The sequence below is a fragment of the Poromitra crassiceps genome (genome assembly GCF_964638095.1).
Source record: "Poromitra crassiceps genome assembly, chromosome: 16".
In the NCBI taxonomy this organism is placed as follows: domain Eukaryota; kingdom Metazoa; phylum Chordata; class Actinopteri; order Beryciformes; family Melamphaidae; genus Poromitra; species Poromitra crassiceps.
The window spans coordinates 18,233,812-18,258,811 of NC_139645.1; the positions used below are offsets into that span (position 1 = coordinate 18,233,812).

The window sequence follows — 25,000 nt, forward strand, 5'->3', positions numbered from 1 at the left end:
GTTCCTCCTCAGCTGTGGAGCAGGAGCAGCCGGGGATCGGACCTGAGGTGTTTTGTGGACTGGGTCTGACCGTGGCTCTGCTGGGCGTGGCCACAGGAACCTTCTTCCTCATCAAAGGAAACGAATGCAACTGATCAGTTATTGATTATGTGAGGCAGGGTGAAGGGGCTGCAGATTAACAGACTAGAACCAGAGTAACATGTCTGCTTTCTGTCCTACTGTTTTTAAACTGTTTAGTGTTTTCTCTCTGCTTTTAGTCTAATGGAAATTTCCTCGACCCAGTAATGGTGTTTCTTATTAACCTTTTATGAATGAAATGTCATCTATAGGCCTAGTGGATGGAATTCATCTTGCCTGCTAAGAGTTGCATGTTGAGCCATTTGAATAATGAGCTAATTAATCGCCAAAAACACACAATTGCTATACTTTAGCTTCTAGTTAGAAACATGATCTAAGAGTCTACCTCCATGTTTGTGATGTCCAGAAATTCATCTATACCATGGTGCAGTCATGCAACCTTTCCTCATTAGCATAATTGGCATAAATTATGTAGAAATTAGGTCAAAATCGGGAAATGACGAAGTTTTTCACTTTTAGTCAACTACGAAGATGATCTTAGAGTCTAACCTGTTGTATGGATGGAATCTATCTCTCTGTTGTACAGAAATATCATAGAGTATGCGCAAGTATACGTCCAATCTTCTTAGTATTCTCATCATACAAAAAAGTTTGTTAGGTTGGCTACATTCTCGAATAGATTAGAATCATCAGTTGCCCTAAAATACTCCCCATACACAATATCAACACACTCCAGGTATGCACCTTTGTCTATAAATGTATATACTCACCTGTCTCTCTCTCTCTCTCTCTCTGCACCATGTAGGTTATAGCCTACTTCCAACAAAATTAAATCATACACATAATACAAGACATTCAGATCACCTTCACCCTCCATACTGTCACACCATTAACCAATTTTCAATACGCTTCAGAGGAGCACCAAACACGCATCATCCATCGTCCTATAATAAAATTGCCTAGGTGGACAGGCAGGCGGGTAATGGTGTCTGCCTGCCTGCCTGCCTGCCTGCCTGCCTGCCTGTGCACCGCCACGAAAGTGACATCGGGCCGCTTTCGTGACCCGCCCGACTGATACCACACAAAAGCTTTATCTCGAGAACTGTTTGTCCGATTGACTTGAAACTTGGGGAGTGTGCTTAGGGGCACCTGATGGAGTGCATCTTGTCACATTGCCATTTAAACCGTCTACTCATTTTGATCGGTTTGGTTTCTACTTTTTTGTTATTTTTTCTCCTTCTTTACTGTTGATTTTTTTTGCTTTGTCTATTTGTTTTTCTTGTTTCCTTCTGGTTTCTGTTGTATTTCATACTTTGGACGGATTATTGTTAATATTTGGTTTTCATAGAGACCCTGAATAAGCCCTTTCAGAGTTTCTCATCCGAGTCGTCCCTACCTGCACTTTACTTTTGTGTTTGTATTTTTGGTCCATTTTATATTTATATGTGCAAAAATGTCTGTTTTGCCAAAACCAGGAAATAGCTATATTTTACTTTTAGTCAATTTAGAAAGGTGATCTTATAGTCTAAGTTTATGTTCGGATGTCCAGAAATTAATCTCTTGTCATAACCATAATTTGCAAAAAATCGGTAATAATTATGCCAAAACCAGGAAATAGCTATATTTTACTTTTAGTCAATTTAGAAAGGTGATGTTATAGTCTAAGTTAATGTTTGGATGTCCAGAAATTAATCTCTTGTCATAACTAAATCATGCAACATTTCCCCATTAGCATCATCCATCATCCATCCATCTTCAACCGCTTATCCCGAGTCAGGTCGTGGAGGTAGCAGTTCCAGCAGGGGACCCCAAACTTCCCTTTCCCTGGTCACATTAACCAGCTCTGACTGGGGGTCCCGAGGCATTCCCAGGCCATCCATATTATCCTGCAATCTTTTTTTCAAGTGGAGAGTAGCCTGAAGCCGGTGGGAGAAGGGTAAGGGACTCCACATTGTTGCTCATAATGTTATGTTATGAAATATTCGGGGTCAGGGAAAAATAAATAGCATAATGAAAATGAAAAACTAAATATCTAATACCAGGTCACTTTTAAATGGCATGGATCCAGATTCTGCTAATGAGGAAATGCTGCATGACTTAGTTATGGCAAGAGATTTCTGGACATCCAAACATAAACTTAGACACTAAGATAACCTTTCTAAATTGACTAAAAGCAAAAAATATATAGCTATTTCCTGGTTTTGGCAAATTACTAATTATGCTAATGAAGAAAGGTTGTATGATTTAGTTCTCGCAAGAGATTACTTTATGGAGGACATCGAAACATAGATCATCTTTCCAAGTTAATAAAAAATAAAAAATAAAGACATTTCCTGATTTTTACATCATTTATGCAAATTATGCTAATGAGTAAAGGTTGCATGACTGCACTGTAGTATTAGATGGGTTTCTGGACATGAGAAACATGGACTTAATTCACCTGGAGGAGGCAGCAAGCATGTTCATTTTGACACAATTCAATTAAAGAGAGCTCTAAGGTATATTCTTTGAAATCATTTTCACTGTTCAACATCTCACTACTATAATAAGGTGAAGGGTGGTGTGGCAGGGTTCACAACTGCTCAACTGGCATGCACAGTGCAGCGTGGGAGACCTTGAGGGCAAACCAACGAGCGAGGCAGCAGACCCAAGTTATTAAGGTGATATTTCTATTTACAGTATAATAATAAAGCTTTCTAATGTGGGATATGGCTGAGCAAAATACTTATTAAATAGTCAATCACTGATTTATAAAACTGCTGTTGTTTACCCCTGCCGTGAACAGTATTTTTTTTTTTAGATATTGTTTTAATTGCTGCTTTGCATGATCTCATTAAAACATGTATAGTTCCACTGTGGACAGTCTTGGTGACCCTCCCCCCCCCCCTTAAAAAAAGGCAACACCCACAATTATTCTCAAATGACTGCAGAAGAGTGAAACCTGCACGGTGTGTACTAAAAAAAATATTAAACATATTATGCTGAATGATCTCGACTCAGTTTCCATCTGTCTGTCTGCCTGTCTCCCCATATCAGATAGAGTAGATAGATATGTGGTAACGTCACAGTAAGTGAGCCACTGGTGTTTAACCTTGACTACGTCACCTTCAGTTTCACTGAGCAGAAGGAGCTCAACACCAAGAATGTATTCAAAAACACCATTAACTGACTGGTTCTTAAAATTCACCCAGAATGAGGCATGAATCAAGTTTAGCCAAAGATATACAGCTTTTAACCCTCGTATGGTCTTCGTCTTTTAGTCACACCGAGGGCCTTCGGGTCAATTTGACCCGGCTCATGTTCAACCATTCTAAAGTCGTTATAAACCCCCAAAATCCTACTAATCAGTTTGTTCTTCATTTTAATAAAGAGCTACTCAAGTTTATTTATTTATTAAAACATACTCCTTGTTCTGAACATAGGAAAGAACTTCAGGGTTGAAAAAGAAAACAAGTGAAATGAGGGGGGGGGGGGGGGAATTAATTATCACACACACACACACACACACACACACACACACACACACACACACTTTTAGCCTCCACTTTCAATGGCCGGGGCAAATTGACCCGAAGACCAGGGGTGTTATATGTTGATGCAGGGGGGGGTAGAAAATGCATGAAATGTACCATTTTCATATCACATGTTTAGTACAGTAAATGAGCCAAGCAGAAGAAGTTTCATAGAGAAAAAAATATTTGAACATACTTTTCCTTGATGTTGAAATAAGACCATACGAGGACAATAAATGTTCAGGGTACAAGATTATAGATATATAGATATATAGATATATAAATAAAAAAGTTAAATTGCTCAGACAGGTATGCTATCTTCCTCTGGCCAACAGTTAGCACAGCGTCCGCCCGGGTGCTCGAAGTGCCTGAGTGCACGCCCGCACTCCGCTACAGCAGCGGTGTGCCTGTAAGAGTAGAGAGAGAAGAAAAACCACAGCACCGCAAGACAGCATGCAAGAGCAAATCACGCTTTAAAACTGAATGGGGAACATGCAGTCCCCGGACCACTATAAACCATGTGCACACTTATTCCTTATCACTACACCACCTGAGTACAAGAAGATTGCCGTCCTACACCAGCACCACACCAGAAGCTGCAATGGGGTCGGAACGGCACTCTGCAAGCTACCAAGGACCAGGACGCGCCCTGCCACAGCGAGACGGTGGCCAACTAGAGGAGTACAATGAGAACAGAGCGTTAGCACCTAACAACACCACGCACAGTGGCATTAAATGGCGGTTTCACAATACCAGATGGATAGCAATGAAAATCAAAACCCTAAGGAAACAGTGGCTGATCCGGCATACAGTATTAATAGTCTGCCCGCCTGGACTGAAACAGAATAGCCACATTATAAGAAACATCTTCAACAAAGTACAGGATATGGATTGATCAAAGGCAGGAGATACATACTTTCTGAGTTGTATTTGGCACTGCCAACATACCCAGGTTAAGTCTCCTGCATGCACAAGACGTCTGAAACAAGCAACATTACCTTAAAATTGTCTCTGACTGACACCCCAAAAACCTACAATCCCCTACAGAAAAATGTATATTATTGTCATTTTGTAAAAGTGACCCCCGGGGAAAGCTATTTGAGTATCCCTGACCTACACCCTCTGCAGTTTGGTTTTTGTTCCAATGAATCCAGAGTTTTCCCTCGAACAACTTAAAGTCATAGCTGACAAAGCTAACATGGTGGGGGCCGTTTTCCTGGACCTCAAAAAAGCATTTGACAAGGTGAATCATGACATCCATTTATTGTGAGCAGTGTGTTATTAATAATAAACAATCAGCTTTACTAGGGTGCAAAACGGGAATACCAAAGTGGTCAATTCTCAGTCAAATTATTTTCAGTTTACAGTGTTTTCCATAAGTGCCGGCCGCCGGCTAATTAGTCGTTCATTAAACAATTTCCAGCCGACTACTTTTTGACCGTCAATTTCATCACTGTTTTTCACTGTCACTTTAAATATGTGGAAGTGAGCAGCAGCAGGCAGCAGCCAGTCCTCAGCTCAGCTCACAGAGCCCCCTCACAGAGCCTACGTCATCACAGTCAGACACGTGTGGCCATGTTTTGGTTTGTGCCAATTGTGCGACGCAGCGCTTGGTAACTAGCTAATGTCGAGTCGACTATGTCGACTGGACTCGATAGCCCTCATTTTTATGGACGCAACGAGGTACAGTAAGCCAAGGTTTGAAATACATTTGATTGACAAAACAGTCCTTATATAACGTGCACGTTTGTGATTAATATAGCTAATTAGCACATTACCTTAAATGGACTTGGCTGGGTGGACTTGCGCCCCCCCTGGATTCCCTCGTCGGGGCCGAGCCGGCTACTACTTTCTGCTAGCTGGACATTCTCTGACCTAGGGGAAAACACTGATCATATATAAACGATCTTCCAGAATCATGACCATGCAGAAGAAGGTCTCCAGTTGTACAGTATGCAGATGATACTGTCATGTGTCTGGCCAGACCACTACCTCAGTTTCTACACAACTGACAGAACACCTAGAATCAGTAGCAGTATGGCTAAAACGTTCTTGTCTAACACTGAACATTAAGAAAACCATGTCAATTTGTTTCTCATCTAGAAGACGGTCCTCACCAGATCAAGTGAATGAAGTAAATAAGTTAGATCTACAAAGCAAGGATCAATCTATTGTCCAGGTATCTGAGGTTATATATCCTGATGTTAGACTCTCATCTAAAATTTTAGAAACATTTTTATTCATTTTTATTTATTTATTTATTTATTTATTTCAGGGACAGTGCAACATTAATGAACATTTGCATGTAAATGTGCCGGATTGTAGCCTTAGCTAATTTCCATCCGTAGTCCCTCGACAGGTGTAAAAAAAGTTTAAAAAGAAGAAATAGAAAAATGAGTGCATACATAGGGCAACTGACAGGGGTACAATGTAAGTGACATATACATACATATGGGGTAAAGAGGAGAGGAGACATACATATACATGAAGGAGGCATTTCACTTTCCAATTCAAGTTACATACAGTATACAGATGGTGAGCAGCAAACCTATATACAGTACATTTAGAATGATTAGGAACTGTGTACCATTTTATGTTGCAAACACAAAAACTATATGGACTCAGTGATTCTCTCATACCTGAGTTACTGTGTAACTGTATGGTCCCAAGCTAGTCAGACTGTAATCAGACCTCTTAAGATGTTATTCACCTTATGTAGCCACGCCCCCCCCCCCCCCCCCCCCATATATGAGTCAGACTAGGTTTATGAGTTACAGGAAGTGTAAATACAATCGGAACTTCTGATTGTGTTTACACTTCCTGTTAGTCTCTCAAGCCAGACTGTCTCTTCTACATAAGGTGAATACAATCGCGCAATAAAAATTCTTGACAGGAGGCCAATTAGGTTCCACCAGTGCCGAGTCATCAAAAACCTAAATATGTTTTGATGACTTCATTGGTTTCGCAAACATGAAACTCATCTATAAATGTTTATATGATCAGGCACCGTGTGTTCTCTGTGACATGGTAAAACCACTGGGGGGCCTGGGGGCTTCGGGCACAACCATCAGAGGTGCTGATGCAGGGAACTTGCAAAGTGCCGCTCTGAAAAACCTCCCTATAGGACAAACAGCCCTCTCTGTACAGGGGGTGAAAATGTGGAACTGACTGCCACACATATTAAATTAAACAGGATCGTAGCTGGGAGCATTTTAAAACCAATATAAAGCCTGAAAAGTAACTACCAATGTTCCCATGAATAACTGTATGTGGGTGTGTGGGTGATGACATGTTTATATCCTTTGTGTATGATTGTTTATGTTGTTTTATTATTGACTGATTGTTTGATTGATGGATGATATCCTTTCTATATTTATTTTACTGTATTTTACTGTACTTTGCTTTTAACAGGTGTTTTTAATAACATCTATGGATGGGCCTCGCAAATTAGCTTAGGCTACAAATGCTCTGATACATGACACCAGACGTTTTTGGGTAAATGCTGATTGTGTATCTGTCCCTATCCAAATAAATGATAAAATAAATAAATACAGTGATACAACTATACAGTGTATATGACAGTATGGTCCAGTAGTTCTCCCACGATTATCTCTGGCTCTCCAAACCAGCAGCCTTTATTAGGCTGGACTGTCTGCCTGGCAACAGGTGATGCTGGTCATGTGATCAGTGTGTGGCTCCTACATTGGTTTTTATAGCAGGACTCAGTTTGAGAGTTTCAGACTGCACCCAGCAGAGGAACATGGCTTCATCTGTCCTGCTCTGCTCCCTCTTCTTCATCAGTCTGTATGGAGCAGGTATAGGATCAATATATCATCAATACCTGATCAATAACTATCTCACAGCTACTACTGTTCTGCTTGAATGGAAATTATTTATTGCTGTGAAACTTAACAGAATGATTTTATCTTTGATCCACAGATGGATTTAGGTATTATTGGGTGGACAAATGTGACTTCAACTCCACTGAGCTGTCTGATATAGAGTACATAAGATCTTACTATTACAACAAGTTAGAGTTCACCAGGTACAGCAGCAGTGTGGGGAAATATGTTGGATACACTGAGTATGGTGTGAAGACCGCAGAGTACTGGAACAACAACCCTGCAGAGCTGAGGAAGCTGAAGTATGAGAAGGAGAGATACTGCAAACCCAACATTGAGAATGATTACAACAATGCTCTCACTAAGACAGGTGAGCTGCTGCACCTCCAACATCATCAAATTAAACCTCAATAATAATAATAATAATAATAATAATAATAATAATAATAATAATAATAATAATAATAATAATAATAATAATAATAATAATAACAATAGGCTACTACAACTATCCATCGTTTTGACTAACTTTGTCAACATTTGAATGTTTCTACTTTGAGTGTGTTTAGTTGAAAGTTTAGTTTCATATTTCATAGATGCACTTTTCTTATCTGCTTTCAAATGGTTTCTTTCTATTACATATCTATATTGGTGAATATTTTTTCTATTGATTAGTAATTTCATTCAATGGAAAATTATGTTAATTATTCACCAGATTGTTTCTAAAGTATTTTACATTGAATTATTTTGTCAGTATGTTACTATGGAAATATTACTCGTCAGTCATATTTCTTATTAAGATTTTTTTTAAATAAATCCTGAACCACACTGAATGCACTGACCCCATCTAGTGGCAAAACACTGATACTGCAGCTATTCGATTTCTGTTAATACTACCGCAAGTGGCAATAGCAGGGTTTCAAGCCTTGCCCAAATGGATTTGACGTTGGCCAAAAGTGTCAGTGGTTGTGAGACACAGACCCAATTTATCCCTTTAAATATCTGGTGAGTTTCTGGAGTTATGGCTGTTATTGTGTTAGGCCATTTACAGTTTAGGCCTCTGCCATGCCCCCTTTTGGTCTAATGGCATAATACCCTATCAGAAATCAAACGGCTGGGGAGATAAATGAGAATGTGCTCAGACGGACGGAGGGACAGACAGACAGACAGACATTTTGGACAGACAGACAGACAGACAGACAGACAGACAGACAGACAGACAGACAGACAGACAGACATTTTGTGACTTTAAAGTAAGAAGATAATAATAATAATAATAATAATAATAACAATAATATTTCTAGAGCATTATACCACCAATATCTGTCATTGGGCCAAATTTCAGGTCTCTGTGATGTACCAACCAAAAATAATAGGGTTTCAGCCCCTTTGGGGCTTGAACCTCTAATAACAGTAATAATAATAATGCTAATAACATTGTGTTCTACAGTTACACCCTCTGTCAGGCTGAGCTCAGTGACACCCCCTGGTGGGAAACACACGGCCATGCTGGTGTGCAGCGCCTACAACTTCTACCCAAAACGAATCGATGTGACCTGGCTGAGAGACGGAGAGTACATCACCTCTCATGTCTTTTCCACTGATGAGATGGAGGACGGGGACTGGTACTACCAGTTCCATTCCCACCTGGAGTACACCCCCAGGTGAGTCCAGATCCACCTGGAGTACACCCCCAGGTGAGTCCAGATCCACCTGGAGTACACACCCAGGTGAGTCCAGATCCACCTGGAGTACACACCCAGGTGAGTCCAGGTCCACCTGGAGTACACACCCAGGTGAGTCCAGATCCACCTGGAGTACACACCCAGGTGAGTCCAGATCCACCTGGAGTACACACCCAGGTGAGTCCACATCCACTGGAGTACACACCCAGGTGAGTCCACATCCACTGGAGTACACACCCAGGTGAGTCCAGGTCCACCTGGAGTACACACCCAGTTGAGTCCAGGTCCACCTGGATTACACACCAAGGTGAGTCCACATCCACTGGAGTACACATCGAGGTGAGTCCACATCCACTGGAGTACACATCGAGGTGAGTCCACATCCACTGGAGTACACATCGAGGTGAGTCCACATCCACTGGAGTACACACCCAGGTGAGTCCAGAGAAAAAAAGTCCATGAGTTTGGCGTGTTTTAGTCCATCCGTGCACACAAGATGCAATCTGTACCCTCAATTGTAAATAAGTAAATAAAAAAATAAAAAATAAAATAAAATAAATAAATACATAAAAATAATAATAATAAATAAATAAATAAATAAATAAATAAATAAATAAATAAATAAATACATAAAATATGCAACTTAAAATTTTCCCTTTTAGGTAAATGTTCCGATTTGGTATGTTAATATCATTGAATCACCTCATTCAATGGAAAGGAATTGCTTCAAAATGTCCCCATTCGATGGGGTGGAGTTGTACAATCTCTACAACCCAGTTTCTCTGGGTTGTAGAGATTACTTGCAAAACCCCATTCAATGGACAGCTCTACAACCCAGTTTCTCTGGGTTGTAGAGATTACTTGCAAAACCCCATTCAATGGATAAACCTGGGGTCTCCGAGGCCTGGGTGGGCCGCAGGACCCTGTGGAGGTCCTGGGGTCGCTTCGGGGGGTCTGCGGGCCGAACGGAGGGTCTGGGGGCCGAACGGAGGGTTCGAGACCCTCGGGGGTCGTCTCTGGAGACCCCTCCAAGCCTCTCCCATGCCCCATGCCTAATCCTAACCCAGACCCTAACCTCTCCCACCCCCATGCCTAAACCTAACCTCTCCCACCCCTAACCCTGAACCTAACCTCTCCCACCCCCCATGCCTAACCCTAACCCTAACGCACCCCCCATGCCTAAACCTAACCTCTCCCACCCCCATGCCTAAACCTAACCTCTCCCACCCCTAACCCTAACCCACCCCCCATGCCTAAACCTAACCTCTCCCACCCCTAACCCTAAACCTAACCTCTCCCACCCCCCATGCCTAAACCTAACCTCTCCCACCCCCATGCCTAAACCTAACCTCTCCCACCCCTAACCCTAACCTCTCCCATCCCCCATGCCTAAACCTAAGGACACAGGGGTCCAAGCAGACCCTCCCCATGCCTGCAGAGGTGGGCAGGGTGGTTGAGAGAAGAGCCAATGGAGAATCCTATCCATTAAATGAGGTTTTGCAAGTAATCTGTACAACCCCTGAATCCTACCCATTAAATGGGGTTTTGCAAGTAATCTCTACAACCCCAGGGAAACTGGGTTGTAGATATTGTACAACTCCTCTCCATTCGATGGGGGCATTTGAATGCAATTCCTTTCCATTGAATGAGGTGATTCATAGTAGATCGGGTGCACCACTATAGGCATATCCCCCACTTAACCTATCAGGCCATGTCAATACAATCAGGTGGCTGCCTCACACCCTGGACAGCAGCACATTTAAACATAGACACCAATATGTTAGCCTGGGTAAACCCATCCCCCACGTGACCTGCTCTCAGACCTGTTCTCAGTCACTATGGTCTGGATTCCCACCATTGTTAAACGATTTCCTGCGGTTGTTGGCCCCCCCCCGATAGACCGCTCCATTACGCAACCGTCATCCAACCAGCTTTGTGCACAGAGCACATGCGCAGTGCAGCAGATGGCGTCATCGCTCTGCGACCTTTGTTGTTAGCAAGCGAGCTAACACTTTTCATTTCAGTACTGCTAGCACGCAAATGGTTACAACCAGCTACAAGAAGAGAGAACATCGCGTGACGGTGGTCAGGGAATGAAAGAGGAACAGGACGTGTCTACACGGACCCAAACCTCGATCGCTGCTGCAGATGGCCGCAGATCTGGAGAGATATTTGTGGCTGTGAAGAACAGTCATCATCTATACAGCTGCTGCCAACCTGATGAGGAAACAGGCGTGCTTGTTATGCTGGACACTGAATGCCAGACTGCAGACTTCATCCTCCAGTGCTGTTCGCCTCAGGACTTGAAGGGCTAACGTTGTACCATGGACTGTATACATTCTGTGCTAATAATGCTAGCATGCTAACATCCTTTTCACACACACACACTGAATATACCGAAATGCTAGATTTGATCATGGACTTAACGCTAATGTTAATAAAAACGGCCGCAGTCATAACGGTAAGGTGTGTTTGACCTAATTGAAATATTAACGTTCATGCCCTCACATTTCAGCGTGGTTACAGATAAACCTATTTAACGCTAGCTAGCTACAGTAGATTTTTGGAGGCGTTAATGTGAATGTCATGACGTAGTGAGCGTAGTATTATACTGTATATTATACATAATCCAGATGTAACCTAGCTATAGCTAGACGTTAAGAGGTTAGCGTGAATGCGACTGAGACCTGACATTACTGGCTTGATATCATATTCCAGATGCAACCTAGCTAGATAAGCTCCACACGGCTGTATGAGTAGCTACAATCAAATGTATCAAGCCTTGATATCATATTCCAGATCCAACCTAGCTAGCTAGATGTTAAGAGGTAGGAATATACCGAAATGCTAGACTTGATCGTGGACTTAATGTGAATCCAAAACGGCCACACTCATAACGTTAAGGTGTGTTTGACCTAGCTAGAAATATTAACGTTAATGCCCTCACATTTCAGCGTGGTTACAGATAAACCTATTTAACGCTAGCTAGCTACATTACTGGCTTGATATCATATTCCAGATGCAACCTAGCTAGATAAGCTCCACACGGCTGTATGAGTAGCTACAATCAAATGTATCAAGCCGATATCATATTCCAGATCCAACCTAGCTAGCTAGATGTTAAGAGGTAGGAATATACCGAAATGCTAGACTTGATCGTGGACTTAATGTTAATCCAAAACGGCCACACTCATAACGTTAAGGTGTGTTTGACCTAGCTAGAAATATTAACGTTAATGCCCTCACATTTCAGCGTGGTTACAGATAAACCTATTTAACGCTAGCTAGCTACATTACTGGCTTGATATCATATTCCAGATGCAACCTAGCTAGATAAGCTCCACACGGCTGTATGAGTAGCTACAATCAAATGTATCAAGCCGATATCATATTCCAGATCCAACCTAGCTAGCTAGATGTTAAGAGGTAGGAATATACCGAAATGCTAGACTTGATCGTGGACTTAATGTTAATCCAAAACGGCCACACTCATAACGTTAAGGTGTGTTTGACCTAGCTAGAAATATTAACGTTAATGCCCTCACATTTCAGCGTGGTTACAGATAAACCTATTTAACGCTAGCTAGCTACATTACTGGCTTGATATCATATTCCAGATGCAACCTAGCTAGATAAGCTCCACACGGCTGTATGAGTAGCTACAATCAAATGTATCAAGCCGATATCATATTCCAGATCCAACCTAGCTAGCTAGATGTTAAGAGGTAGGAATATACCGAAATGCTAGACTTGATCGTGGACTTAATGTTAATCCAAAACGGCCACACTCATAACGTTAAGGTGTGTTTGACCTAGCTAGAAATATTAACGTTAATGCCCTCACATTTCAGCGTGGTTACAGATAAACCTATTTAACGCTAGCTAGCTACATTACTGGCTTGATATCATATTCCAGATGCAACCTAGCTAGATAAGCTCCACACGGCTGTATGAGTAGCTATAATCAAATGTATCAAGCCGATATCATATTCCAGATCCAACCTAGCTAGCTAGATGTTAAGAGGTAGGAATATACCGAAATGCTAGACTTGATCGTGGACTTAATGTTAATCCAAAACGGCCACACTCATAACGTTAAGGTGTGTTTGACCTAGCTAGAAGTTAAGAGGTTAGCGTGAATGCGACTGAGACCTGACATTACTGAAGTGAATACAAGTGACCTATATTTTTCAATCCTGTCTTTGAATAAAAGTTGTACATTGTGTTATGCTTGAAAACCATGTCTTTGCTCCCTTATGTGTTCACAATTACAACAAATCTGTATGGTTTATCTGTTGGCATTAAACCGTGGTATTTCCTTGGGTGATATTCCATATTTGTCATTAAACCTAGCTGTTCACATAAATTTGCAATGATGATCGACCACGTGAGATATCACAAGTAGCCTACTTTTATTAAAAAATAAAATGCAAAGAGAGGTTTCCTTCTCTAACTATTGGTGCGTTCACAAAATATTTCAGCGTTTCATAACTATAATAGCCTAATGTTACTGTAGCCTGGATGACGTCAGCTAATGCTACCCAGCCTTCCAGCGTTTATCTTCCATAATGCATTAAATCATAATCACAATGCGAAGACATTAGCTGATCACCACAGAGCTGCACAGACAAGTTTATCAGATAATTTCGCCGTAAAATGTGTCCAGGTGATCAGCTCTGAAGCCCCGGCTTGTATGGTCCGCTCAAATCCGATTTCGATATAGGTGTTATTTTGATCAATATTGTATAGCTGGCTAGACAGAGGAGTTTATCTGGAATCAGTGTGACAAGATCCCTGCTGCTAGCTTGTCTGCCTTTCTGTGTCAGAGTATCTAGCTACATTATCTGCATTACATGCTACACCATGCAAATATATTTCGATATAATTCAAACAATTAGCCCACTGTACTACTGGACTGTGTATTGCTGTGAATAAGTTAGATTTGATTGTGTAAAGTGTATCAGCTTTAAATATCCAATATATACAGCATTAAACAAACGACCAGCAGCATTCAAATGTGCAAAAACGTTATATTTATTGAAATGTGGGGATCTCATGTCACATTACATAATGTTATGCCCAAATGGTCTACTGCCCAGAAGCGTCACTTTACATGTTTGGTAGGGAATTATTTTAATTATGTTAAACCAGCGTTTATCTTCCATAATGCATTAAATCATAATCACAATGCTATGAAGACATTAGCTGATCACCACAGAGCAGCACAGACAAGTTTATCAGATAATTTCGCCATAAAATGTGTCCAGGTGATCAGCTCTGAAGCCCTGGCTTGTATGGTCCGCTAAAATCCGATTTCGATAACGCTAGGTGTTATTTTGATCAACAGACCTCAACCTCAACAGCTGTTTTCACTTGAATTTCCTCACGTAGTTGCATAGCCATATAGCTAGCCAGCTAGTAGCTAGCTCGGGAGCTATGCTTTAGAGAGGCCAAATGCTAACGGCTAGGTAGTGCTAAGCCGCTGCAGCTGTTACACGTCATTGACAAAGACGCACTCTCTGATTGGCCGATCACGGCAGGACTGATGTTGGCAGTCACGCCGTCACTCATTGGCTGCGGGGTGGCTGCGGGTCTGCGCGGGTCTTTCAATCGCCCCAGAAATCGATCTGAATGGCCCGGAGTCTAGACGCTAGTGACTGGGAACTGAGAGAGCAGGTCACGTGGTGGCTGGGTTTACCTAGGCTACCAATATGTGACTGACTCTTTAGAAGCTTTTGAATTATGATATTAAAGTATTTTATCACTGACACACACGCACGCACGCACGCACGCACACACACACACACACACACACACACACACACACACACACACACACACACACACAGGCTTAGTATTGTCCAGATCATTCCAATCCTAGAATGAACCTAAACCTGTGTGCGTGTGTGTGCGTGTGCATGTCTGTGTGTGTGTGTGTGTGTGTGTGTGTGTGTGTGTATGTGTATGTGTGTGTGTTGAATAGGTCTGGAGAGAAGATCTCCTGCATGGTGGAGCATGCCAGCCTGCCCGAGCCTGTGATCTACGACTGGGGTAAATAGTCTGTCTGTCTGTCTGTCTGTCTGTCTGTTTGTCTGTTTGTCTGGCTGTCTGTTTGTCTGTCTGTCTGTCTGACTGTCTGTTGACCTGTCTATCTCTCAAAAGATCCGTCGATGCCTGAGTCTAAGAGAAACAAGCTGGCCATCGGAGCCTCAGGACTGGCTCTGGGTCTGATCTTACCTCTGGCTGGATTCATCTACTACAGGAGGAAGGCCCAAGGTCAGTCCACTAGACCACTTCATAACAGTTTAGACCAGTTCAGACCGCTTCATAATGGTTTAGACCAGTTCAGACCGCTTCATAACGGTTTAGCTCCAGGTCCGGGGTCTCATCTATAATCGTTGCGCTCGCAAAAATGGCATCTGAAAGAACTATGCCACTTCCCACACAAAAGTTGTGATCAAACATGACAGTGCTAGATGCATGCATGACACGCTAGAAATGTGAAGCGTGCAAAACGCACAGTGATGGGTGCACCATGACTCGAGTGTGGTATTACTAGTAGAGTAGTTCTGGTTGCGTCTAAACAGCATCTTTATTGCTTCAGTTCCAAAGCTGATCATTTGTCCTAAAAGCATCTACATGTCATTATAGCTGATGGTGTGAATTAGTCTCAAGTACAGATATTACAGTCTATTAACAAACTCCCACTTTGTCACAATTAAATCTGACAAGTTCAAAGTGTTAATAGGCATTTGGATGTGAAATGTTGAGGTTGAGTCCGTGGTTACGTTCACTCCTTCCAAAAACACAAGGCACATTTATGATATCTGGGTCAGTTGCAGCATCTCATCTTCCTCTCTAATGTTAAGTCAGTTCTGGCCACTAACGAGCTTTCACCCCGGTCGTTATCGAGGCGTAACGTTCAAGAGGAGAGAGCTGAGAGCTCCGGTGTCTCCCGACCCCGCCGGTGCTGCTGACACAACAGTCAAATCAACACAGTCAAAGTCTTGGCATCAACCTTTGTGGGTTTGACTCTGGCAGCATTAGGTTAGCCTGGTAAACCATCCTGATCACGTGAACTCACATGCTGTCTCGTTCTGCGGATCCACGGGCCAATCAGTGACCTGCCTCCTAAATGACATCCTAACCAACCAATGAGGGACGCCGCTGTCAAAAGAGTGTTGCTGTGTTGCTCCCGAAGCAACGAGCAGTAACGTTAACGTTAGTAGATCTTAGACAGCCGGGAGTGCAGTTATTTCAGAAATAGACCCCATAACAACAATTAAACATCATCTATTGTTAATTATGGGAGTTAAGGCGCGGATCTCGTGCCCCAAAGGCAGACCCCTGACCCGGTGTCTGCCTTTACAGAACAATAGCATTGTAATGATCATAATAAATAACAGCATATCTTCTTCTCTTGTATGTGTATTGACTGAATAACAGCAGTTTTCTTCTTCTCTTGTGTTAATTCAGGTCGGGTTCTGGTTCCCACTAACTGAGGGAGGATCCTAAACTTGTCCCTTGTCCCTGTCTCGTGGAAGAAAAAGTCGGAAGGAAACCTCCTGAAATCAACCAGCTTTCTTGTGTTTTCATTGCTGCCACCTGCTGGAGAGGAGGCGCTGCTTTTTTGCTGCAAGCCGTGATACGCTGCACATTTGTTGTGACATACATGATATATATATATGTACTGTGAAATATGTTATATATGGCTCATATATGTGCTGTGATATGCATCAGTGGTTCTCAACCTTTATACATAAAGAACCCCTAAACTGACACAAATTAAACCACAGACCTCCAATTGATAAGATTTTGTCCTATAGGGTCTCATCTGATAAGATTTATTCTTTTAGATATTTTATTACAGAAAGTGTATGAAAGCCATGACCAAAACAGTCAGACATTCTGTCACTGGGTTATAGTGAAAATAAAGTATTTCCCTTCTTGCTGGGGACCCCTTGAAACCCTCTTAAGGACCCCGAGAACCACCGATACATGATATACAGCACAGCATAGTAGTGTGACATACAGCGTGTCATACTGTAGCATGATGTGTATCTGAGTGTTATTTTTGATGTAGGCTATTTGTGATGAGGCTTCACCTTCCTGTGTGACAGCATTCTTTTGCAGTGACTAACTTCCTCAAACTGCTTCAGTCTAAACAAAGGAAGACTTCTCTAAAATCAGACAATCAGCTGCTGCAATATTTTGGTTTTCTGAGTGTTAGATTCTTATATTTCTACTGGAGTGAGATATCTTTTCCTACAATAAAGCTTTGATAAACACTCTCTGTCACTTTGTTATTTTAGCTGAGACTCTCCTCATGTTTGTGTTTTCAGAAACATGTCAGCATCACATTAATGATCCATGGAAAAGACTCACATGACATCGTTACATATTTAGTGATATATGTATATATCACCATATATATATGTATATATATGTATTATATTATCTGTGTGATTATGAAGCTCTGTCCATATTTACAGTCCATCATTGATTATGAGCTCATCAGCACATATCCATTACTGTAATATTCCATATATTGATATTAACTTCTAACATACATGTGCTGTACGTCACACTAATAGTACATGCTGTGTCAGGGGTGCCCGCACTTTTTTGCCTTGCGAGCTACTTTTAAAATGACCAGCTCGACATGATCTACCCCCCCCCAAAAAACAACAACAACAACAACAACAAACAAACAAACAAACAAACAAACAAACAAACAAACAAACAAAAAACGCTGAAAATACGTTTTACAAAATGTGCCTTACATTACTGGTCCATCCACAGGACAATAGATCTCACAATGCTTTATGTTAAAATCTTATTTTTATAAAACAAATAATTTAATTTTATAAAACACATTTAACAACAAGGTAAGCTTCTACTTTACTGTCTCTCTTAAATAAATCATATTTTCATTGTCTTTTAGATCAAATTGACACATTTAAAAGTGCCAAGACGCGTTAACACGTAGTTTTATCCTTGTCCTGCGGAGGGCAGTAATACGCCTAGTAGCGCACAGTGCCGGAAACTTGATAGAAGAAGAAGAAGAAGAAGAAGAAGAAGAAGAAGAAGAAGAAGAAGAAGAAGAAGAAGAAGAAGAAGAAGAAGAAGAAGAAGAAGAAGAAGAAGAAGAAGAAGAAGAAGAAGAAGAAGAAGAAGAAGAAGAAGAAGAAGAAGAAGAAAAAGAAGAAGAAGAAGAAGAAGAAGAAGAAGAAGAAGAAGAAGAAGAAGAAGAAGAGATGGATGGAGAGACAGACAGACGGCTGAGCGCAGCTTGCCCGGTGGTTCTCAAAGTGGGGTCCGGGGACACAGACTTCCAATTGATAAGATTTTGTCCTATAGGGTCTCAGCTGATTAGATTTCTGCTTTTATTTTTTTACAGGAAAAACTACTCCACCCAGGTCCACCGACCTAATACATTTTTTCGTTCGCATCGAGTTTACATACAAAGTCAATGCAAACGAGCGATTGAGCGTAAATTCACTTGGGAGAAAAATCGCTGGGCGTCCGAGCGATAGTCACAGACCGATAGGGCGAAAATTCGCTCGTCGCCCGAGATGAAATATCCCAACTCGAGCGAAATTTCACTGGCAACAGTCGCTTGCTGCTCAACGACGATTGGCTGCCGTAACGCCGGAGTATTTATTCATTCTTGGGATCGTGGGAAAACGCAGTTGTGTTTTCATCCTGTCTAACTTTAGAGCTGTGTGCTGCTTGTTTCTTGACAGTGAAGATATTACAAGCTAGGCTATAGGTGGAAAAACCTTAAGGACACCTACAGGAGGCTGGTAAAACAATACAAGGAGGAGGGGAGGAGTGAGTCTGGCCAGAGGACAAAGCCATGGAAACATTTCGTGGTCCTGTCTTTCCTCAAACTCCTTTACGCTCCCCGACCGACCTAAGAATTGTGCCTGTTGACGAGCGATTTAAACACAGCGACAGAGCGATTCCAAAGGGTTGAATCGAACGACAGGGAGAAAAATAAATATCTCGTTGTGAACACAGCTTTAGTCTTTTTTAACTCATCCTCCGCCATTGGCGTCATGGAACGTCATTTAAGAGACAACGCTTCCCATTGACGTCATCGGACGGCAATAAGTGTTTTCACCGTCATGTGATAGATGGCTCTCTTACTCACCTTGTGAAATAGTAAAGCATGTCTAAAGGTGTACAGCAGGGGTGGGCAACAGTTTTTTGCAGAGGGCCATACTGACTTACATCAAGTAAGCGAAGGGCCACACATTGGAGATTATACCTGCCAACACTCCTGATTTTCACGGGAGTCTCCCTATTTTTAAACCTCTCTCCCATTGTGATTGGTAATTTCTTGTTAATCTCCTGATATAATAGTGATACAAATCCAATGGCTGTAGGAGATGAGATTTATTAACATAATTCTGCCTTTTATTTTGTTTTGTTTTTCTTTGAGTCCGGCCCTTTGGCCGCATTTTGCCCCAGGGCCGCAAAAATGATGTAGAACAGTCATTTCTTACACATGAGATTACTTTTAGCCTTTTAGTCATAAATATTATTGAAAGATATTCCATATTCCAGACTGAAATGTAAGAAGTGGAGTATTGGCCAGAATGACATGAACATTTGGACACTTATTCAGTGGGTAATCTTGCATGTTGCGTTCAGGCGCACTGTAATTTTTTTTGCAATTCTATCGCGGGCCACACAGGTATTTTGCCCATGTGTGGTGTACAGGATCGACCATGATTGTCTAACAAAACCAGGAAGCAGAAAAAAGCAACAATCTCCCATCAGAAAAGCTCCATAGCACAGCTCCATGGCACGGCTCAAACGCTGGACCAGCTGCTTTTATCGATACAGGATTGGACTCCATTACAGCGGGGGGCAGCCTGTCACTCAAACATGAAAGATTTTGTTTTCACCACGCAACCTGCACAACACGTCCACAAGTCACTTGTCCTCAGGAAATAGTAATCCAGTTCCTAAACTCTTGACGGCGTGTAAATTTCAGCCGGTAGATTGCTCCTGACATACAGTAGGGCTACACAGACAACCAGTCGTCCCCCCGCGCAAGACGAACGCGCGACCCGGGCTTCCCTCTCTCATAACGGGGTGAATCTCTTTCTCACACCAGTGTTACGGTAAAAGCTGTGCCCACAGGCGAGTTTGACCGGAAGGGGAAACAAAATCATGATGGGGTTCATAGTTGAGTGTAACACCGCAGTATCCACCATCAAATGCATTTATTCGGGTCAGGAGCCGTGAAGTTTACTTAATTTACAAAAATGCCTTTTCCTGCGCTTTCTAGTTACTGAATGGTGTTTTCGTTGAAAACGACCTACATTCAGGTGTCGATAACTAAAGAACAGATGAAGGTAGAATCTTTTTTTTTTTCATATTAAAGTCGAGGCTCTCTTCTTTCTTTTGGGATATTCGGTCTTTACGTCATAGAAGAAAATATTCTGTGGGTCTTGGAAAATGAATGAAAATGATCAAAAACCCTGGCGGTGACTTTTTTTGAAAAACTGTGGCGGAGAATGAGTTGTGCTAGAAGCAATGAGTAAAAAAGAAAATAATCTGCACATTCAATCTGTGCAAAAGGCTCACTTTTTTTTGCTGAGCTTTAGGTCTCTTAGACCTTCATCAGAGCATATATTTTATTACAGAAAGTGTATGAAATCCATGACCAAAACAGTCATACATGTGTTGTGTGTGTGTGGTGTTTTGCAAAAACTGTAACTAAATGCAAACTGATTGAAAAGCAGAAAATGCTCCTCGCTCTACTCTCTCCTGCTCTGTGGGTGGATAAACTTCTCTCTCCTCTTGGATTTCTCCCTGTGTGATAACACATTGACATGGCTATTTCTAACCATACAAGATGAATACAAGCAAACACTTAGTTACAGACCAGCAGTGATCACTCTCTACCACGCTTTGCTTGGCTGACCCAAGTTAGCAAGCATGCTGCCTACCGACAACACTTTCTTTAGCCTAACTGAATTCACCTGCTAAAATGACTGATCTTTTGCGATCATGTTCCTTATTGAATCATTGAGCTCTATGAGATTCCAGACTCACATTGTGATCATTTCCTGTGATGTAGGTAACCACTTTTTGAAAGTAGTTTTATTTTGAAAAGCTATTTTTTTCTTCATGAAGAGTAGTTAATGGGAAGTAGAAGTTTGGTAAACTACAGGTTTGCCACCAATAAGATCAGTCAGGATGTTGATTACTGTTCTGTGTTCTTCTACACATCCAAAAGTTCACACACAAAGCAGCCGTCCTGATAAATACACTAAATGACAAATTAACCCTGTACCTGTCATGATGAACCACCAGGGGGCGTCTCAGCTCCTCACTCTGCTGTTCAACATATAGATTGACCCTAACAAGGTATATACAGTAGTAAACCATAATAAACCACCAGGAGGCGTCTCAGCTCCTCGCTCTCTGCTCCTGTTGAGTCCAACATGTTGCCCCGAGCAACAGATGACACAACCACCAGCTGTGCTTCTCATTGGCTGCTGGCTGGCTGGACATGGAAGTGAAAGTAAAGAGTCGGGACTTTCCAGCGATGCTGCTGAGTTCAGATGCTGCACGTAAACTCTAACCCTGCTATAAATATCACATTACAGCTTGGAGTGATATAAGATCAGGTGCTGCAGGTTGACTGGACATTAAATTTCAACATCTTAGAACATTTCCATCAGCTGCTGACTGCAGGGAAATAAACTAAAGTAAATAAGTGATGAGAGCTGATAAACTTGTTTCTATGACAGATTGTTCCTCGCTCGCTGTGTGGTGAATATGGTAAAGGCCTGGTTTATCTGAAGGCACCTGAAGGCACCATGAGGCTGGCCTGATTTGGTGAGGAACAGAGAAGAAAAACCTGGAACAGAAACTGTGTCCTTGAACAGACCACAGTGCACAGTCTGCTGTTACACTCGCTATTAGTAAGAAACAATAAAACATGAAAACAAAAGACATGAAAACACAGAGTTACAGACAGAGGCTAAAGGCCGGTCTGAACAGAAGTCTTAATCTCTTTTTGAAAGAGTGTCAGACCTTCAGTTCAGTGGAAGTGTTGACAGATTCAGATTCAGAAACACTTTATTTGCAAATCCTACAAGGACACAGGAATTCATTCTGGTGTAGCAGCACAACTCAACAAGATAAAAAACAGAACACAGTCAAGACAAGACACTCAGGACATGATAGAACCCGTAAATCAGGGATGGGCAACTTTGATGATACACAAAAAATGTCCTCGCTACCAGAGGGACAGATTGTGACCGTGCACTTCCACCAGTAGCCTACTGTAACCCCATCACTCCCAATTATAGCTACTAATTTGATGAAAAGGACCCGGTAATCAAAGTTTATTATACCAACATTTATATTTTTCATATTCAAATTGAGTAATTCTTCCATTCAGATGACACCAGAAACTTTGCTCTTGCTTTAAAACAGCCCGCTACAGCAATTTGTTGGGCTACATCACCCAAATATGTCATATTAATCAGATGAGTAATGTTGCATGTGCAATGTGCATCCTGGATATAGTTTGTTACAATAGCGTTAGATCAAAACCTTCTGTTGTGATCTGACTTATTGGGGAGATAAACAGCACTTGAGACAAAGCTGTTCCAGTGGCGTGTGGTCCTGGTTTTGATGGCACAGAACCACCTTCCTGAGGGGACTTTTTTGAAGAGATGGTTTCCAGGATGAGTAGGTGTGCTTCCTGTTTTTACCCACTTTTGCTGAGGCTATTTGTCTTCAGTTCTTCCTGTGGTTGCTATACAGGGGAAGTCTCACTTTTGAAAAGAATTTAGTTGAATCGAGAAGAATGTTGTGATCAGTTTCTCTGTTATCTCTCTAGCTACAGTCATGGAACTCTGGACAAATTCATGTCAGAAATATTCAGATTTCGGTTTGAGAATCACTGGCCTACAGGACCTCTCTCTCTGACTCTCTCTCTTTCTCTCTCTCTAAATAATAATAAGAATGACATAGCCTATACAGTAGGCCTACATTAAGTAGCCTATAAATAACCAAACCTGAAGATGTGTCTTTGTTTACCTTTGTGGTAATTCAATAGCAGACACAATCTGATTTTGTTTTGAGGCAAGTGATAATTCAAAACCAGACAGATCATCATCCTACAATGTGTTGCATGTAAAACCTGCATCAGTGCAGATGGAGTCATCAACAGTGAAGAACCTACGTTGGTCATTTATATTTGTGCTTCTGTGGTGAAATAATGGTGATATGACCATCTAGACTAGAGTGTTTTCCAGGGTGTTTTCCTTTGAGATATGTGTTAGATCAGACGCCTAGCTAAACTGGAGCTTTACAGATTGCGAGCGGCGCCCAGTGTGAACAACCTGATCCATTAACATGGGTGCTGGCTCTGAACACACACACACACACACACACACACACGCACACGCACACGCACACGCACACGCACGCACACACACACACACACACACACACACACACACACACACACACACACACACACACACACACACACACACACACACACACACACACAGGTAGGTGTGTGGGTGCCCTCGAGTTTTGAGTGTAGTTCAATCTATCGCTGACTGTGTCTGTGGTGGGTAAAATTAATTATCCACGGATTACATGGATATTGGTGGGGATTGTCGCCATTTTGAGACTATGGCCTCTGGACTACTGTATGTACAAACAACAACGCACCTGAGTGGCAATATGGCTGCAGGTGCAACCACGAGTCCAGACCCAGTCTATGTCCTTGACCCCAGGGGACAAATAGCACGAATATCCCTGATGATTTTGGATCACAGCCCACCCAGCAGTCAGGCGTAGGAAAGAGAAGAGGAGAGGTGGGATCCGTAGCGAAGGTACACCGGAACCCCATCACCCTCACCAACCTACACTCTTGGAACAACATGGTGGATGCTGTGGATCTGAGCTGTTCTGAATTGCATGAAGGATCTGCTTGAACATCATTCCTATAATGCTGGAGGAGATATACTGTATGGTAGTATTTCTGAATGAGCATCTTAGGAGGATCTTAATGCAGCTGCTGTAGTTTGACAATTTCTTTTATATCTGTCATAATGAACCACCAGCTCCTCACTCTGCTGTTTAACATATATATTGATTGATCCTAACAAGGTTTATACAGTAGTTTTAGATAAACAAATCTAAACCATAATAAACCACCAGGGGGCGTCTCAGCTCCTCACTCTCTGCTCCTGTTGAATCCAACATGTTGCCCCCAGCAAAAGATGACACAACCACAAGCTGTGCTTCTCATTGGCTGCTGACTGGACTGGACATGGAAGTGAAAGTAAAGAGTCGGGACTTTCCAGCGATGCTGCTGAGTTCAAATGCTGCACGTAAACTCTAAACCTAAATATCACATTACAGCTTGATATGAGATCAGGTGCTACAGGTTGACTGGACATTAAATTTCAACATCTTAGAAGATTTCCATCAGCTGCTGACTGAATAAGTGATGAGAGCTGATAAACTTGTTTCTATGACAGATTGCTCCTCGCTCGCTGTGTGTGGTGAATATGGTAAAGGCCTGGTTTATCTGAAGGCACCTGAAGGCACCATGAGGCTGGACTGGTTTGGTGAGGAACAGAGAAGAAAAACCTGGAACAGAAACTCTGTACTTGAACAGACCACAGTACACAGTCTGCTGTTACAGTAGGCTATACTCACTATTACTATGACTACTAGTAAGTAAGTAACTAAGGAAGTTTAATACGTCAGTAAAGTTTATTCATACAGCAGCTTTCTCAGAGCAAAGTCACAAAGTGCTCCACAAATATAGTTCAAATATAGTTCAAATAAGACCAGAAAAGTAAGAAACAATAAAACATAAACAAAA

At 41.9% G+C, this 25,000-nt stretch overlaps 2 protein-coding genes across 3 annotated transcripts in view; both read left to right on the top strand.

Annotated features, from left to right (window-relative positions):
- The window catches only part of LOC310791373 (H-2 class II histocompatibility antigen, A-U alpha chain-like), a 35,427-nt gene that overhangs the window by 2,683 nt on the left and 7,744 nt on the right, over nt 1-25,000 (top strand). Inside the window, exon 4 of one of the 2 annotated variants that reach the window (XR_014553436.1) lies at nt 13-736. Coding sequence is in view for 1 of the 2 variants with exons in the window: in XM_083653066.1 (XP_083509192.1) it covers nt 13-134 (122 nt within the window). In the remaining variant the exon portion in view is untranslated. Of the gene's footprint in view, nt 1-12; nt 3,068-25,000 lie in introns of those variants that run through there. The other variant, XM_083653066.1, reaches the window with a different exon arrangement.
- LOC310791372 (H-2 class II histocompatibility antigen, I-E beta chain-like) lies at nt 7,330-17,405 on the top strand. The gene is made up of 6 exons (XM_083653065.1): nt 7,330-7,405; nt 7,530-7,802; nt 8,883-9,096; nt 15,101-15,168; nt 15,280-15,393; nt 16,594-17,405. The coding sequence occupies exons 1-6, from the start codon at nt 7,351-7,353 to the stop codon at nt 16,617-16,619; spliced, it is 750 nt and encodes a 249-aa protein (XP_083509191.1). The 5' UTR covers nt 7,330-7,350; the 3' UTR covers nt 16,620-17,405.

Bases quoted from the DNA above. Each gene is read 5' to 3' on its own strand.
- LOC310791372 (XM_083653065.1), top strand. From the start codon at position 7,351: ATGGCTTCATCTGTCCTGCTCTGCTCCCTCTTCTTCATCAGTCTGTAT. The intron at 9,097-15,100 runs GTGAGTCCAGAT...TGTGTTGAATAG, and splicing joins CACCTGGAGTACACCCCCAG to GTCTGGAGAGAAGATCTCCT. The intron at 15,169-15,279 runs GTAAATAGTCTG...ATCTCTCAAAAG, and splicing joins GCCTGTGATCTACGACTGGG to ATCCGTCGATGCCTGAGTCT.